The sequence below is a fragment of the Raphanus sativus genome, chromosome 4 (assembly GCF_000801105.2).
Source record: "Raphanus sativus cultivar WK10039 chromosome 4, ASM80110v3, whole genome shotgun sequence".
NCBI lineage: Eukaryota > Viridiplantae > Streptophyta > Magnoliopsida > Brassicales > Brassicaceae > Raphanus > Raphanus sativus.
In genome coordinates, this window is record NC_079514.1 from 704,815 (window position 1) to 721,488 (window position 16,674).

Consider the following 16,674-nt stretch of genomic DNA (forward strand, 5'->3'; position numbering starts at 1 on the left):
GAATATTCAACATTGCAAGATTTTGTTTCTAAAATTCTAGTATGGTTTTAATCTAATGCAATTAGTTTCTTATTTTATATATGAAACTATAATTTCATATTTTGTCTATTTGGATTTATATTGGAGTTTGTGAATTTTTGAAATTTTACAAATTACTTATAAAATTTATGGCAGATAAAGTTTCAAAATAAAAATATTATTTAAGACCATTTTGAAATTGCATTATTTAAATAATAAAACTGATATAGGAACTTTGTTTTGATTTATATAAAAGGAAATTCATTTAAAGATATTATCCTTTTTATATTAAATTCTTTTTGAGTTATATAAAAAGTAATTCGTTTTTATTAATACATGCTTTAAACATAAAAGTTCTATATACATATTTTAAAAGATATTTCCTCTTGATAATAAGATGATTTGGAAACAAATATAAACAAAAAATTAAATAAAAGTAACTAATAATAATATTTTACTAAATTTAATTTATTAAAGCTATTATTTTAATTAACCATTTCAAAATCAAAGTAAGAACGATAATTATGAAACTATCTTATCAATAATATTATAGAAATAACACGATCTATATTGTCCACGCTATTTTTAACGTTTTAAATCCATAAAAACAAACATAGAGTAACATACCAGAGTATATTTAAGACACTGAAAGTATATAATCTGTTCTACTTTGTGTTTGTTTCTTTTGTATTTTAAAAGCAAAAAACAAAACATTCTCTTTTGTTTAGGAGCTCTGGAGCAATTCAAGGGGGAACATTTTAATACAATATGTGACTGTTGTTCTCCATGGAACAAACACGAATTCTCTCTTGATTCATAGTGGATTAACGTGTCATGGCAAGTATTCTAACATGTAAGAAGCCCAACAACAGTGACACAGTGTTGTTTTATACTATCAAAAGATGAAAAACAAAAGAAATCGCTAGAAGGAGGGGTCGAACCTCCGACCTTGTGGTTAACAGCCACACGCTCTAACCAACTGAGCTATTCCAGCTCTTGCTATATTAGGTAGTAAAAGCTTTTAGATTTTTATACAATTAGTAAATGAGCTTACTAAAAAAGGCCGTAACAAGAAACCAAATGAAACCCATCGTAGTGAAGAGGAAAATAGAGAATCGAAGTCCTCTCAGAGCCGTTAAAACCCTAGTGTGTGTATCGTTCGACGGAGAAGAAAACCCTAGAAAGCACCTACGGAGAAGAAGAAGATAATAATTTGATATCTAAGATGTCGGATAACAAACACCACAATTTCAATTCCGACGGTGCACCCAGGAGCAAGGTATGTGGACTAACTAAGCTGAAACAGTAAACATCGAAATTGCATTTGCTCATCGTCTAACAGGTTTAGGGTTTCGAATTTGTTTCAGTCGAAGCCGGAAGATGCAGCGTGGAGTAAAAAACAGAGAGAGAACAAAGCTAAGATCGTTGGTCTTATCACCACTATCTGTGTAGCTCGCTATCTTTTTGCTAGCATGTGTCGTCGAAGACTAAGATAAAACGACTTCTTATGAAGCTTGTGACGGAAGATAACTGTTCTTCGCTTGATGATTACTTCCTTGATCTTTATTTGCAAATTACTGGTTTTTGTCGATTGTTCTTTATGTCATCCTGCCTGCTATTCGATCATAAGCTCTGTATTTTTTCATCTCATGAATCTTATTGATATAATTATCCATCTCATGAAAGACATGTATCCTATCATGGTGGTGGAAGTTGAAGATTATTTTTACTAAAATTATGACAACAGTGAGATCATTCTGAGGTTTGTTTATGCATATTTATCAGCAATCTTTAGTAAGCGATCACATAGTTCTCGTGGCTTGGAGAACATTGGCATATGATCTGCACCTTCGATTTCCATCACTTCTTTAACCGAAAAATTCTCAATCATCCATCGCTGGTACTCTTCGCTTATACCCTTGTCCTGGCCGCACACGATATACACACGAGTAACCGAGCCATATCCTTCTTCGGTTAAGCTTTTTCTTCCCGTCAGGTTACTGGTCATAGCCGGTACAACTCTCACCAGCATTTTCGCCAGTTCAAAATCCTAATAATCAACAAAAAAATTTATCTTATAAAAAATGATCCCAATTTGGTATCTGTAAAGAAGCAGAGCAGTTCTTGAGTCTTACTTCAATAAGAGAGAGTAGATACATGTTCTTTAAGTACTTAGGTCCAAAAAAAACAGTCATTAGAGGATGATCATTAGTGCCGTAAGTCTCAAGCTTCAAATCCATTTCTTCTGAAGAGCTTTCTATAAGCTGAAGTTCCAAGCACATATCAGATTTTTTTTTTTTTTTAAACCGTAAATACCGGTCCTAATGATTAATATTGTTGTGTACCTTTTCGAACACGTACGAAGGCGGATTGGTCGTGTCAGGCATAAAAGAGGTTACAAAGACAGCAACAGAGATCTTACGAGGAAACATGTCGGCTGCATAAGCAGCAGATATACCTCCGAGGATTACTTTATCATCCGAGCCAAGCGAGTCAAGAACTTGGAGCAACGGCTTGGCATAATCTTCCAAAGTCTGAATCTCTTCTACTTTGCTCATGTTCACACCAGACGCCGTTAGATCAACAACCGTCACACGGTGACCGGAATGTTCAAGCATCGGCTTCACTTTGTACCAGCACCACGCTCCGTGGCAGCCACCGTGAACAAGCACATATTGCTTCTTCATTCTATATTATTCTTTTCTTCTTCTTTCTTCTTTTGTTACTGTTTTTATTATGATTTTGTCTAGTGTGTGGCTGGTGATGTGTGACTTATAATGGTCAGTGACACATATCGCTTTCAAATGTCGCGTCTATTGTTATTATTTTGAATTAGGATTCTCTTTTCTTTTGTGGAATTTTGTTTCATCGCGATGGAAATAAAAGAAAACTCAGTGAGACGTTTGTCTTGTAACGAAAGATGTTTTTAATAGAAAATGTCTTTTCTGGTTGCAAAGTGAAAAACTGAAAGAAAAATCAAAGATGAAAGATCTTGTGAAATCTTAAATATAGTGATCCTATCAAGATCCAGACAAGACGGCAAGTTTTGAAGCTATCTACGTCTAAGAGACGTTTGTATTATGATTGGCATAGTTCGGTTTAGTCTTTAACCGAGCTTGTTGTCCGTTAGTGTTTCTGTTATAGAACCTAGACTCTTTTCGTTCAAAAAAGAAAAGAAAACCTAGACTCTAACAAACTTTTAAAAAAACTATTTCAATAATTTGAAGGTTTATTCTAATACAAGATTTGATTTAGTTTAACGCAAGCATATACACATCAACAGTTTGTTTAGGTTATAAGCAGAAGTTCTAGTTTTAATCGTAGTTTAGAAAATATGTTTTAGATGCATGGATACAAATCTGAAATAAATCATAAGACAGCTTTTTCTTTTCTTCTTTTTGTCTGTTTATTGAAAAATCAATGAGGTTACATTTGTATTTTTTTCCCTCACTCAACTTGTAAAAACAATAATATATGAGAAAAATATCTATTAGGGGCGTTTGGCTAGGCCGCAATAAAGAGCGTTAAGAGGCGGCTCAGCTTCAGTGTATAGAGACTTCTCATCGTTCCACACACGAACATAGAGCTCTTGTCCTAAATACCTCCTCGACCATATCTGTGACCTCAGATTCCACATCCCTTTGTTATCCAACGACACCAATATGCTTGTCCACGATAACGGATACACCTTCACACACAATCATCGTTGATTATATATTCAGATTCAGTAAAGATGTTTAAAATATTTTTTTAAGAATTGTTACCTGAAAAGTGTGCCTTGCAACTGCGTCAACCAAATTGTAACGTTTCCTCATTGTCTCATTCCATGTCCCTGACCCGAATCTGAAAAAAGCAATTTTGGTTTATGTTGTAAATAACCGGACCCGGTTTAGATAGCAGAGAGCAAGGAACTTACCCGACAAGAAAGGCGCTAGTACCATCCATGTGCCAAGACTGAATTGATCTCTCGTCGTTCTGGAAAACGATTTCAACGAATTCATGGAGCTCAATGTTGAAAACCGATGTACCAATATGAGCTGGTCCGATTGTAGGAGTGCTACCGATTGTTTTGAAATCGAAAACGCCAGAAATGTTGTACCAATCGGCGAGTTTTAAAGGTGTTGTTGGGTTGATGTGTGATATTCGGTTTACCGTGTACCGAAGTTTCCCGTAGATCATAGTAGCCATATTGGCTAGAACCAAAGTTCGGTTTATCGGTATGGTACCATAGTGAAATGATCCTTGTGGGTTTGGCCTTGCAGCATTTGCCGTCAAATTCACCCTAAAATTCACGATATTAAATCAGATTAAACAAAATCGGTCTAAAAATGTATGGTTCAGTTTGGTTTACTATTATTATACCTGATGGTTCTTGCTTGTTTCATGGACCAGTGGATATGGTAAGTAGGACCAACGGGAAGAGGGCCATAGGCTGCATTTTTGGAGCCTAGGTAACGGAGACTGGCGGTAGTGTTTAGTATTGGTTTAGTAAACCGGCTTGAGGCTACGATGTAATAGTCCCTCACTGAAGCTTTTAAAGTGACCAGGACGGTCACTGACTGACCAACGTGGACGTCAAGCGACTCATAGCTCTCCTGAAGAGTGTGAGCGCCTTCTACTTCAATGAGGCTCATTGTATGATTTTGGATCCTAAAGTTTATCGATGTTGCTATCCCCACATTGGATACCCGAAACTTGTATGTTTTTCCTGAAGATAGTGAAAAATAAACATCATAAGATAAAACTAGACAACTAGACCAGGGGACGTAACAAAATGAAAAGGGTTCTTTATGGGTTATGTGATGATATTACCTTGTTGACCGGTAAATATTAGGCCTTTAGAAGCACCATTGATGAGAAGTGCATCAGGAACTGGAAGAGCATAGCCTGCGTCAAGCCGCTTTCGCAAATCCTAGTAACCACAAATAAGAGTAAAGAATAAGAATTAGGCGTATACAATGTGTAATTCAAGTTTACTTATTTCAAAATTTTGTGTTGGTATTTGTACCTTGTGGCTCAGTTTAAACCAGTCACTAACGAGGAGGGTGAAATCCCCATCAGGTGTGAGATAAGGAGTGGTAATAACGGATCTCTGGTTAATGTTGAGAGCACCAAAAGCACCACTAGCTCGGTGCATCGACGTGGAAGCGAAGTAAGTGAAAGTGCCGATTTGATCTTTAAGTTGAAACTGATAAGTCCAGTTCGAATTTGGTTGGATCGGACAGTTTGTTCCCAATACTCCATCTTGCCACGATGTCCTTCTCTGTTTCACTCCATTCCTACACATAATTATAACATAAGTATATTATATACACTTATACAAAATGAATACGCCAATGAATTTATGGTATCTACCAAGTGATGAGGAATGGTTCGTCGAGCTTGTTGATGAGATTAACAACAATGTTGTTGTTTGTGACAGCTTCAATTGCTGGACCAGGGAACTGTCCATTGATAAGAATGACCTACGTACAACGCACCAGAATATTAGAAATAGATCAGCTAATGTTGATTTCTTATAATGACAATAAATATTAACTATTAAGATCAGAGAATATACCTGTTGGGGAACACCCAAAGGAGATCTTGTTCCATAGGTAACAGTCCAAGTGTAGAACAAGTAAGGGTCTTCTGCCTTAACCAAAACAGAGCCCAACCAAACTAACAAGGTTCCTATAAATAGTTTACATAATAGGAGATTGAACCGTTTCATTTTTCTAGGACAAATAGAATAAAATCTTGATCTCCCTCAAGATTTTGATTTTATTTGTTTGCGAGTCTGTGTTTGAGGTTCGAGCTAAGGACAATCTTATATACATGTACGAAGTTACAGAGACTAATTAAGTGGAGTAGTATTCTATTAAGTTTATGTCAGCGTGGACGACGTGAATCCCCATGCATCACACTCCATAAGCTCTTTTGCGGCGTACTTCATGCAAAATGCTTGCATTGAGAACTTTTACATTAAATGTACGCTTTATATAAATTTTACTAGAATTGTCAAGTTGTTTTCTTTGTCGGCAAGAGTACACCTTCATTTTTAGATTGTTTCTCAAATCTTTCTCTTTTTTTCTTCTCAAATCTTAGCTATAAGTTTAGACAATAAAAATAAACGTAAAACATCTTAAAGCATTTGCAGCTAATACTATTGTTATATCAAAGAAAATATCATAACCGACGATTCACGAATAAAAACTGTATGCAATGGATGTGTGTTTTGAGATTTGACTTTGGGAGTTGCACATTAAAACTAAAGAAGTAACTAACGAAGTATGCAAATGTAGATCTTGATCTAGGATTAAATTATATGTTCCCTCCAGCATCAAATGCTAAAATTAATAGGTTGACTTTTGATTTGATGTATTCACATGAGATTATATATATGATTAAGAAAATCAGCTAATGCCAATCACATAATTAAGTCCACAATCTAATTAAAACATAAAGAGTGCTTCTATCTCACGAGATTCCAATATAATTTACTATTATTTTTGTAAACAATAAATATAATGAAAGGTGGAGTCAAACCAATTGCTAATGACTCGGAACCACGAGACATGGTGATGCATCCCTAGAAGAGAGATCACATATAGGGAAGAGGAAGAAACTCCAGTTAATCACTCATGTGGATTCGTTACCACTACGCTCGCTAGTACCATGTGAATCTCTATATCCTAATGTATTATACGACACAATATGTATATATACGCTATTTGTATTTAAATTATTAATACATGCATGTGTTTGTGTGCTTCCTCACTCCACATCTTACGAAACTTGTCTTGAGACTAACAAATGTTATTGATGGACTCGCCCTCTCTTTTTTTTGGGGAATTGGGAGGTTTCATGTGTTCGTTCCTTAATCTCTTTAATGTTGATTTTATGTACATTAAGCTTCTACAAAACTTTAATCATAAACCTCATATTGTGTACAATTTCTCTGACTAGTTTAACTCGTATTATTTGTATAGTAGATATCGAAGTGGCTTAAGATGGATGTATCATATACGTAAATTTTTTTTCGCTACCATATATAACAACGTTGTCCATTTCAGCGGAATGAAACAGGCTCAGTCTCTCCTTGCTATCTTCCTCTTTGTGATCTTCAATATGAACTTAATAGCACTGTGACAATCCAAACAAGACCTCAAGTTCTTGAAAACCTTAATCTCTTTTCCTTCCTAGGTTCGAACTTCGACTTGAAGAATGTTTCTCGTGAAACCGCTTCTGGATATCACTGTCTGTGAACCATAAGAAGAAGACATTGTTTCTCTTGAATATCAATCCAGGGTCCAGGGAAAGTAGTTATCAAAGGCGTAAGGTAATTTTACACTTGTGAAGTAAAGATCTCGTCGCTAGTAAAATAACGGCTGAATAAACCTTCTGAACTCTGGTTTACAAAAACGAAAAGCTCCGTTGCCGGGAATCGAACCCGGGTCTCCTGGGTGAAAGCCAGATATCCTAACCGCTGGACGACAACGGATGGGTTGCTTAATCTATGAAAAAGATATATCTAAATTATAAATCATTTATCCATGGTGTTGCTTACTCTATGAAACACAGTATCTAAATTAATAAATCATTTATCCATGGAATCGCTTCATCTTTTCGTTGTATAAAAATGGAATCAATCTTTTTCTTTGTTCCTTGTTTTACTCAGAGAAAACAGCATCTCATTGGTTCTTCGTCTTTAAAAGATAAAACCAAGATCATCCATAACATTCAGCTTTTTAGTTGTATAGTAAAGATTGTTTAAAGTACATGATGTATCTTTTGTTTACCAATTACCAACAATATCTTCAGACAGTATTAGTGATTAAAACATGCGGTGAAAAACATTCATAAAGTATAGCTTATCATTTATTGATTTCCTAAGATAAACAAATATAACTTCTTAAGTTGATGAGTTTTATTATAATTAAGTTCTAACTAGTTCATGCCTTCATGGTAATCAAGTAATTAAGAATTCATAACTACGATGAGGTTTGTAGGATTAGGGTTCTGATTTTCCTAAGCTTATTCATTTATGGTTGGTAAGCTTTCATAAGTCTAAAGATTAGCGTAGTTCTAGTTCAAGATCCCCAATTATATATATATATATATATATATATATATATATATATATATATATATACAGTATATAGGAGATTATGAACTTTCTTAGATGTGAATTGGATTTTAATTTGTATACTGTGAAAATGATATTTGATGTGTTATGGAGAATGTATTGTATACAGGGAAGTTTTGTTCAATAACCCAAAGTATTTTTTTTTTACAAAATTTAAGAAATATACTATCCAAATATTCCTTTTACATATTCAATGATCTATGTGACAGTGCTATAAGTTTGTATTATTCGAGATTAGCTTAGTTATCATCGGGTTCTTTTTTATTCACCAAAGATGTCACTGGATTCTCGCAGATAGAAACGACGAAACTTATCCTCGAATTAGATAGCAGAGCAAAAGCTATGATTTTGCTAATTACAACAACTTTGTAAGTAAATATTTTAAAAAGGAGTGGAGAGAAAGAAAAACAAGAACAAGAAGGTTAGAGAGATACATGACGTGAACCCACAAGAGGAATCTAATCAAACAATGGTATCAATATATGGACGTCCTTATTACAACTCCATACGTTTCAGTTCATCTTTTAAAGAAAACGATTCTCGTGAAGAAATCTGATTAGTTGGACATATGTCATGTTGCAAATGGCTATAGAAGCCGTTTCCTTTTGTCCATCCGTTGAGATTCCTTGTGGTCTTTATTGTTTATAAGGAATTATACGTATCGCATGCTATGATGTTCAGGAATATTTTTTTGGTTTTAGGAATCAAATACGGAGTATTATTTTGAAAATTTATGATATAAAAACTTGGTTGATATTTGCGTATGGCTAGCAAGAAAAAACGTCGAATAAAGTTGCTTTGTGTTGCGGGATTTTCAACATTGGATTATGCGAAAGATTCTTTAAGCTCTTTGCTAATTTGCTAGTGTTCTGTTTCAAAAATAATTACATCGCCTTTCTTTCTTCTACATGTCTGGACTAACTAAAAATAATAATCTGAACTAATATATTTATATAGAACTCCATGAGAAGTTTTATTCTTTTATTTTATTCTTGTAGGTTGTGTTACTAATAACAAAATATATTTATATCATTCCTCACTTTATTTTTTCTTTAATTTTGTAGTTTATCATTTTCCAAAATATATCATTAAGCTTAGTGTTAGTATCAGTCCATAAAGCCTATACTTATTTGCAAAAAAAATTATAAACATGCTGTTACAGTATACAATCCGATTTGTGAAAATTCATCCAAATAAAATGCTAGAGGAAAGCAACTAAACAATGAAACATATATTCAATGGTGTAGCAACCATAAATGATGAATAAACAGTATAGAACTATACAACATTCTTTCACAATCCAATTTTTTTCTAATGTAGAAAAAAATTGACATAGATAGAAGAATCTGAGAATCTTGAATGAGAATCATTAAAGCAAAACAAAAGGAAAGAAATCAAAAACAAATAAACAAAAGAGAGAGTAACGATTCGCCGCGTGTGTACGGTCTTATCACAAAAAAAGATTCTTAATTCGTTCCATTTACAGCGGCTACTTTTCACCGCGTCCTTCATCTTCTTCTTCTTCTTCTTCTTCCCTAATGTTTTTTTTTCTTCGTTCTTCTATATAAACATGTTCTTCTAGCTTCTTTGTTTTTTTTATCTTGTGGTTTCTAGAGGGTGCAAACAGATACAGATCGAAGTATGGGTCTTAATTTGAATCTGTACTCTTTAGCAAAACCTTTATCTCAATTTCTCAAGGATGTGTCCGAAATCAAAGACAATCATTCTAAACTGTCTGAAATAGATGAATATGTCGGAAAATTAGAGGAAGAGAGAAAAAAAATCGAAGTTTTTAAACGTGAACTCCCTCTATCCATGCTCTTATTGAACGAAGGTGCCTCTCTCTCTCTCTCTCTCTCTCTCTCTCAATTCTCGATTCTCGATTCTCAATTTTAGTTTCTTATTAAACGAAATGGTTTCTCTTTGTGTAGCGATTGAGAAGTTAAAGGAGGCTTCTTCATCATCAGTGATGATGTCATCAAAGCTGGATACTGATAATAAGAAGAACTGGATGAGCTCTGCTCAGTTATGGATCTCGAACTCTACTAACTCCCAGTTGCCATCTGTAAGATGAGAAAAGAAAAATCAAACTTTTTTAATGTTTTGTTTTTGTGATTGATTGATTAATCTTGACGTTTGAGATCATTGTGAACAGACAAACGAAGAAGAAGATCGGTGTGTGTCTCAGCCTCCATTTCAGACATGTAATAAACCTAATCAGGGAGGGGCATTTATGTCATTTAACCGTTCTCTACCACCTCCACCTCCACCAGCAGCTCCTCTGTCTCTCATGACTCCAACATCAGAAATATTGACGGACTATAACAGAACTGAGCAGAGCCATCACATTCAGAAGAAAGAGCAGAGAAGGAGATGGTCTGAGGATCTTCACCGGAGATTCATTGATGCTCTTCATAGGATTGGAGGGTCACAAGGTTAGTCCTTAAATCGAACAAGGAATCAATTCTCCATTGATTGGGTTAATACTGAGATTATGTTTGTTGTTGTGTGAGACCAGTGGCAACACCAAAGCAGATTAGAGATGTGATGAATGTTGATGGCTTAACTAATGATGAAGTCAAGAGCCATTTACAAGTATTAAAAATCTCTCATCTCCTATTTAAACTTAATTACAAACTTTTGATGTGTGAGAATGAATGATTTTTTGACATTTTGTGAAATGAAAATCCATTGCAGAAATATAGAATGCATATCCGCAAGCATCCTCTGCATGTAGCAAAGACTTTGTCAGCCTCTGATCAGCGTGGCTTGTTAATAAGTTTGTCGAGGTCGGATTCACCACAAGGCCCGCTTCTTGTTGATAGAGGTTTGTTCAGCAATAATGGTGGTGGTCATAGCTCAGAGGAAGAAGAGAAATCTGATGGACGTAGTAGCTGGAAAAGTGAATCAAGGTGGAAGAGACAAACGTTGCTTGATCTTGAGCTTTGAAGATCAATCATAATACTAGTATGCATAGTTAGTGATGAAATGATACAGCTACCAACTTATGTTGTACTATGCTCAAAACTTGAAGTTGTAGATGTAAACATGAGAGGGAACATAAACAGAGTATTTTATGCAAAGAAATATAGGAAATAGATAGAGAGAGAAAGATCAAAATCCTCTGGTTTGTTTTTTTTTTCTAACTTCATAAAAAAAAGGGAAACTGATAAATCAAAGATTTTGTTTATGTTTATCTAATTTGTCTCAGTCATGTCTTATGTAATGGTAAAATCTATGGTTCTGTTTACAAAATTACCTCTGAAAACAGAGGATGCAGTAGAAAATCACTACCTTGTCTTGTAACACATCATTTTCTTCAATCTACCTTACCTGAAAGACGTTTGGTCGGCTTGGTATGGTTTTGATACAATAGAAACTTGAGCAGGTCAATATGAATATCTTCTTACCCGGTTTAGCCACATTGGACTCGGATCAGAAAACCAATGATTCAATCTTTGGATTTGGGCCTTGTGGGCCTTATCTTCACCTTCACTTCTGTGTGTGTTTATTTCACAAACCTGTACTCGAATCATAGGGGGGGGCTAGACGACATTGGGAGGGTTTCAAGTACAATAATCATAGGAGCTCTATGCTAAAAAAGAACAGGTCTTTTGTTAAAGTAGAGAGAAGCAATGAGAGAAATAGTGACGATTCAAGTTGGAGAGTTCGCGAACTTCGTCGGTTCTCATTTCTGGAACTTCCAGGTTAATATTTTAAGCCTATCTCTCAAGTTTTAAATTTGTATCCTCTGGGTTTTTGTTTGCCTCTAATCTTCACTGTCTTGCTAAAGTTGAAGGACTATTTGTTTGTCTCTGAGCTTCTTCAACTACATAAAAGTCTTGACCTTTTTTAATTTTTCGATCGTTGGGTTTTGCTAAAGTTGAAGACTTTTGGAGTGTAGGATGAGTTGCTGGGGTTGGCGAGTGACCCAGAAAGCGATCCAATTTTTCGAAACAATGATCTCAACATGGACGTCCTCTACCGCTCCGGTGAGACCCAGCAGGGGGTTTCTACATACACTCCTCGTCTCCTTTCAATCAACTTCAAAGGTACTATTGAAACTTGCTTATCTGTTTTTATAACTAATCTGAACAACTTTTAAGATAATCAATCCTCTTTGTGTGCCATCAATATAGACTTTTATGTATGCATTGCTAGCCATTTAGTATTTTATCATCTGTAACCATTCAGGGTCACTAGGCTCCATGAGCTCACACGGTACCCTCTACGATGTAGGTTCTTCCTCAAGATCAGACTCTTCTAAAACCTGGTCAGAAAACACTATTTCTCTGCTTTAGTACTTCTTTCTTGAACATGATTAGTTGGGAGATGTATTCACTTTGTATCCTGTTTAGGTTAGGAGGTGTTGATACTCAGAGATCTGAACCTCGAAAGAGAAACCTGTTTCAGCAAACTCTCTACGAGGAAGAAGTTACAGCAGGAGAGATTGAGGACAAAGACATTGTCGGATGCTTGGACCAAACTGTCGAATGCTGGACAGACTACTCCAAATCCCACTACCATCCTCAGTCTCTATACGAGCTGAATGGCTTATGGATGGACTCTCAGGACTTCAACAACTACGGAACCGGCAAAGACGTCTTCTCCGAGGCCTCGCGCGGAGATGAGATATGCGACAGGCTACGTTTCTTCGTGGAAGAGTGTGATCACATCCAGGGCGTTAACTTCCTCGTGGATGACTCTGGTGGATTCTCTCCTCTCGCAGGTGATTTCCTCGAGACGATGGCTGATGACTACACCAACGTTCCCGTGTTGCTTTACTCCCTTAGGAGTGGGATGAGTAGCTCTAAGAAGAAGACTGTTTCGAGCAAGCTTCACGACGCCGTATCGTTCTCTAGACTCTCTTCCTTCTGTAAACTCTTCACTCCAATAGGTGTACCATCCTTGAGCGGAAGTAATAAGTATCTTAACCTCGGAGACGAGGAGAAGCCTTATAGAAGCAGCGCGGTGTACGCAGCTGCTCTGCATTCAAGCACGCTCCCTTTCAGGATGCATCCCTCGAGATCAGATTCAAGTGAAGCGTCTAACGCCATGGATGTGAACACGCTCGTGCAGCTTTTAACTAACCGTAGCGGTAGACAGAACATAGTGACGATTCTTGACTCCGCAATGCCGTTAGAGAAGACTCTTCTTACAAATCTGCAGACGCTAACCCCGGAAGTAACCGAAGATGTAGAAGACAATCGATCGGTTGAGTCGATGTGTATACTCGGAGCTCTTAGCTCAGAAGACAAAGAAGCAACGGTTTCAGAAGTGAGGAATGCTGTTGATGCATCTTATGAACAGAGGGATGATAACAACACCAAGCCGTTGTTTTACAATCTATCTGTCTCGCGTTGTCCTCTCCCTGTGCCTCTACCGTTTCCTTCTATATTCGGGAACCTTGTTGGGAGGAAAGGTGAGATTTTGAGCAGTCCCGTGTCGGATTCTATGTACAGAGGCTCGCTGGATGTTCACTCTGTACCTGTAGCAACGAGATGGAGATCTTCGAGCGCGGTGTTACCGTTCTTGGAGAGTAGGATGGTGAATCTAGAGAAGCTTGGGATCCAATGGGGAGCTATGGGATCAGATGTGGTGAGGACGTGGGGGTTTGGGAGAGAAGAGTTGCAGGAGATGAGGGAGAATCTGTCTAAAATGGTGTCTGAGTTGAGTCCTCATCAGTTTTCAGAATCTTCTGATTCAGATTAGAGTTGTTATGTCTTTAAACAAAACAGTTGTAACATTCTCTGTTGTTTACTTAAAACGAACTTCTTGCCGTTTTTTGTTTTGAGAAGTGTAATACATGACGTTTTTTACATAGCGCACATCTCTTTGTACTTAAATATTCAATCAGGATGCCGAATCTTTTTGTGACCAACAGTCATCTGACACGTAACATAAGACAGAACCTGATAAACTAAAAGACACATCAGAGTGTTTTTTTTTGTCTGATGATCAGACAAGGAACTCTGCGGCAGACAATGGCCACAGTTACCACCGTGGCTCTCCAGTCTCTCACAGCCGCAAAACTCCGGCCTCCTTCGCTTAGCGTCCCTAAATCCTTCAAGCCGGTGACTAGCTGTGTGTCCTGCTCTCTCCGGGACGATCTTAAGAACTTGACTCTGAACTGCGTTGAGGCTACCAAGATCGCTGGTTTTGGACTAGCCACCTCTGCTCTTGTCGTCTCGGTACGGTTCTTGATCAATCTCTATCGTTGATGCTATAAAGACTCAGTGTTGATTCCTATGGTCTTGACTAGTAGCATAAGGTTTATTGTATTTGTGTGAATAAGGGTGCAAGTGCAGAAGGAGTGCCAAAGAGGCTAACATACGAGGAGATACAGAGCAAGACATACATGGAAGTGAAAGGAACTGGAACAGCGAATCAGTGTCCAACCATTGAAGGTGGCTTGGAGTCTTTTGCTATTAAGCCAGGCAAATACTACGCCAAGAAGTTCTGCTTGGAGCCAACTTCATTCACCGTCAAAGCACAAGGTGTTAGCAAGAACGCCACGCCTGATTTTCAGAACACCAAACTCATGACCCGTCTTACCTACACACTCGACGAGATCGAAGGCCCTTTTGAAGTAAAATGATTCTTCCAAAACTCCTTTTTATCAAAATAATTAATAATTAGATAAGCAGTAATTAGACGTTTTATACGAAATTATTGATTAGACGAATGTGTAGACCAATTTTTTTGAACGTTTAGACTGATTAAAAAAAATTGTTCAAGAAAAATTGTTTATGTTAAATCCTGATTTGCTAACTAGACGCGGTTTTTAGAACACTGCTTTTATATATTGTCTTAAATAATTTGTACTGATTCAATAGGTAGCATCTGATGGAACGGTGAGGTTTCTTGAGAAAGACGGTATTGACTACGCTGCAGTGACAGTACAACTTCCAGGTGGGGAACGTGTACCATTCTTGTTCACCATCAAGCAGCTTGTGGCATCGGGTAAACCAGAGAGCTTTGGAGGAGATTTCTTGGTGCCATCTTATAGAGGCTCGTCTTTCTTGGACCCAAAAGGCCGTGGTGGCTCTACGGGATATGACAATGCAGTTGCGTTACCAGCTAGAGAAGACGACGAAGAGTTGGATAAGGAGAACAACAAGAACACAGCTGCTTCCGTTGGTGAGATAACATTCAGTGTAACAAAGAGTAAACCCGAGAGCGGTGAATTGATAGGTGTCTTCGAGAGTATTCAGCCTTCGGATACTGATTTGGGTGCTAAGACTCCTAAGGATGTCAAGATTCAAGGTATCTGGTATGCTAAACTTGAGCAATAAAACATGCATTATGTAGTGAATCTGTTTGTTTAGTCTGATTTTAGTAAATTCTAAATCCCTTCAAATCGACAAGAATTTAGAATTTGTATAAAAAAACATACATAAACGTGTTTATTTTATTATATAAAGCTTGGTTCTTCAAAGTTACTAATTAACATGATTGTGACATGTGTCAATAAATTTTTAAGATGGTGACATGTGTCAAAAATATGATATAATTCTCCTTTGTTTATTATTTAATAGAGATTTTAAAAAGGAAAAGTCTTTTAAAAAAAAGAAAGTTTCTAAATAATTACTATTAAATAATTTTTATAATTACTTTTCACTATTAAATAAAATTTATAATTATTTATTCAATATTATTTTTAGTATATATTTTCTGAATCATTATATATTTTAGAAAAGGAAAATTACTATTACATAGTCTTTTAAAATTCTATATTATAAAATATTTGATAGTAATTTCTTTTTTAAAGACTAAACAAAAATAATAATTGCAAAAAGGTATTAGAAAGTTAATTCTTTAAAAAAATTACAATGTATATTCTTAAACTCACTAAAGATAGAGAATTATAAAAGATAAATTCAACTTTTTAAAAAAATGTTAAACAAACTAATTGTAAAATCCCACAATTTCAATTATTTAATAAAAAACATGGAGAAAAACTAACCTAAAAACCTAATTAAAAGAAAATTGTAAAAGTACTTTCCTTTCTAATAGATAATTGTATGTTAAAAATTATGACCAAAAATAGCTACAAACATTTTACATCTATATTTAGGTTTAAGCTTCCACATATTATTTTTACAAAACACAATAGTATTTACATAAAAAGTATTACCTGAGTATTTTCTTTTAATTTCTTGATACAACTCAACATTTTATTATCATTATTACATTTTATTATAACATAATTTTCAATTTTGATGTTGTTTACATCATATATTAAACAGATATTTTTCTATTAAAAATAAAATAGTTGCACAAAAATCATAAGGAAAAACTAATAAAATAATTAGTTTTCCTTTTTTTTTAAAGTATAAATATAAATGTAAAGGTAAAGTAATCTTATTTTTCTTATAATTAACTAAATTATTTTTTAATAATTCTGTGTTAAAAAAATATAAAGCAAAAATAACTTAAAACATTTCACCTGATATGATTGTGACATGTGCCAATTACTAAAAAATTAGATCTTGAATGTGTCAATCAAAACTGACATTATGTGAAAA

The 16,674-nt window shown here is 35.5% G+C and overlaps 5 protein-coding genes and 2 non-coding genes across 7 annotated transcripts; 3 read left to right on the forward strand and 4 right to left on the reverse strand.

Annotated features, from left to right (window-relative positions):
* Positions 1-938: 938 nt before the first annotated feature.
* On the reverse strand, positions 939-1,012 carry TRNAN-GUU (transfer RNA asparagine (anticodon GUU)). The gene has a single exon. It is a non-coding gene; the product is annotated as a tRNA-Asn (tRNA).
* A 713-nt stretch (positions 1,013-1,725) lies between these two features.
* Positions 1,726-2,773, reverse strand: LOC108852269 (methylesterase 9). Its single transcript, XM_018625774.2, has 3 exons — positions 2,364-2,773; positions 2,154-2,282; positions 1,726-2,068 (listed from the first exon to the last, which is right to left on the reverse strand). Exons 1-3 carry the CDS (start codon positions 2,703-2,705, stop codon positions 1,787-1,789), a joined length of 753 nt encoding a protein of 250 aa, XP_018481276.1. The 5' UTR covers positions 2,706-2,773; the 3' UTR covers positions 1,726-1,786.
* A 623-nt stretch (positions 2,774-3,396) lies between these two features.
* Positions 3,397-5,780, reverse strand: LOC108852822 (L-ascorbate oxidase homolog). The gene is made up of 8 exons (XM_018626302.2): positions 5,579-5,780; positions 5,374-5,483; positions 5,027-5,297; positions 4,831-4,930; positions 4,381-4,726; positions 3,935-4,300; positions 3,783-3,861; positions 3,397-3,706 (listed from the first exon to the last, which is right to left on the reverse strand). The coding sequence occupies exons 1-8, from the start codon at positions 5,729-5,731 to the stop codon at positions 3,509-3,511; spliced, it is 1,623 nt and encodes a 540-aa protein (XP_018481804.1). The 5' UTR covers positions 5,732-5,780; the 3' UTR covers positions 3,397-3,508.
* A 1,649-nt stretch (positions 5,781-7,429) lies between these two features.
* TRNAE-UUC (transfer RNA glutamic acid (anticodon UUC)) lies at positions 7,430-7,501 on the reverse strand. Its single transcript has one exon. It is a non-coding gene; the product is annotated as a tRNA-Glu (tRNA).
* A 2,163-nt stretch (positions 7,502-9,664) lies between these two features.
* Positions 9,665-11,356, forward strand: LOC108851494 (transcription factor HHO5). The gene is made up of 5 exons (XM_018624931.2): positions 9,665-9,980; positions 10,078-10,211; positions 10,302-10,581; positions 10,665-10,741; positions 10,844-11,356. The coding sequence occupies exons 1-5, from the start codon at positions 9,788-9,790 to the stop codon at positions 11,093-11,095; spliced, it is 936 nt and encodes a 311-aa protein (XP_018480433.2). The 5' UTR covers positions 9,665-9,787; the 3' UTR covers positions 11,096-11,356.
* A 334-nt stretch (positions 11,357-11,690) lies between these two features.
* Positions 11,691-13,967, forward strand: LOC108855289 (uncharacterized). The gene is made up of 4 exons (XM_018629065.2): positions 11,691-11,853; positions 12,051-12,198; positions 12,341-12,419; positions 12,505-13,967. The coding sequence occupies exons 1-4, from the start codon at positions 11,782-11,784 to the stop codon at positions 13,856-13,858; spliced, it is 1,653 nt and encodes a 550-aa protein (XP_018484567.1). The 5' UTR covers positions 11,691-11,781; the 3' UTR covers positions 13,859-13,967.
* Positions 13,968-14,072: 105 nt separating this feature from the next.
* On the forward strand, positions 14,073-15,588 carry LOC108855290 (oxygen-evolving enhancer protein 1, chloroplastic). Its single transcript, XM_018629066.2, has 3 exons — positions 14,073-14,337; positions 14,442-14,735; positions 14,983-15,588. Exons 1-3 carry the CDS (start codon positions 14,101-14,103, stop codon positions 15,439-15,441), a joined length of 990 nt encoding a protein of 329 aa, XP_018484568.1. The 5' UTR covers positions 14,073-14,100; the 3' UTR covers positions 15,442-15,588.
* Positions 15,589-16,674: the final 1,086 nt, after the last annotated feature.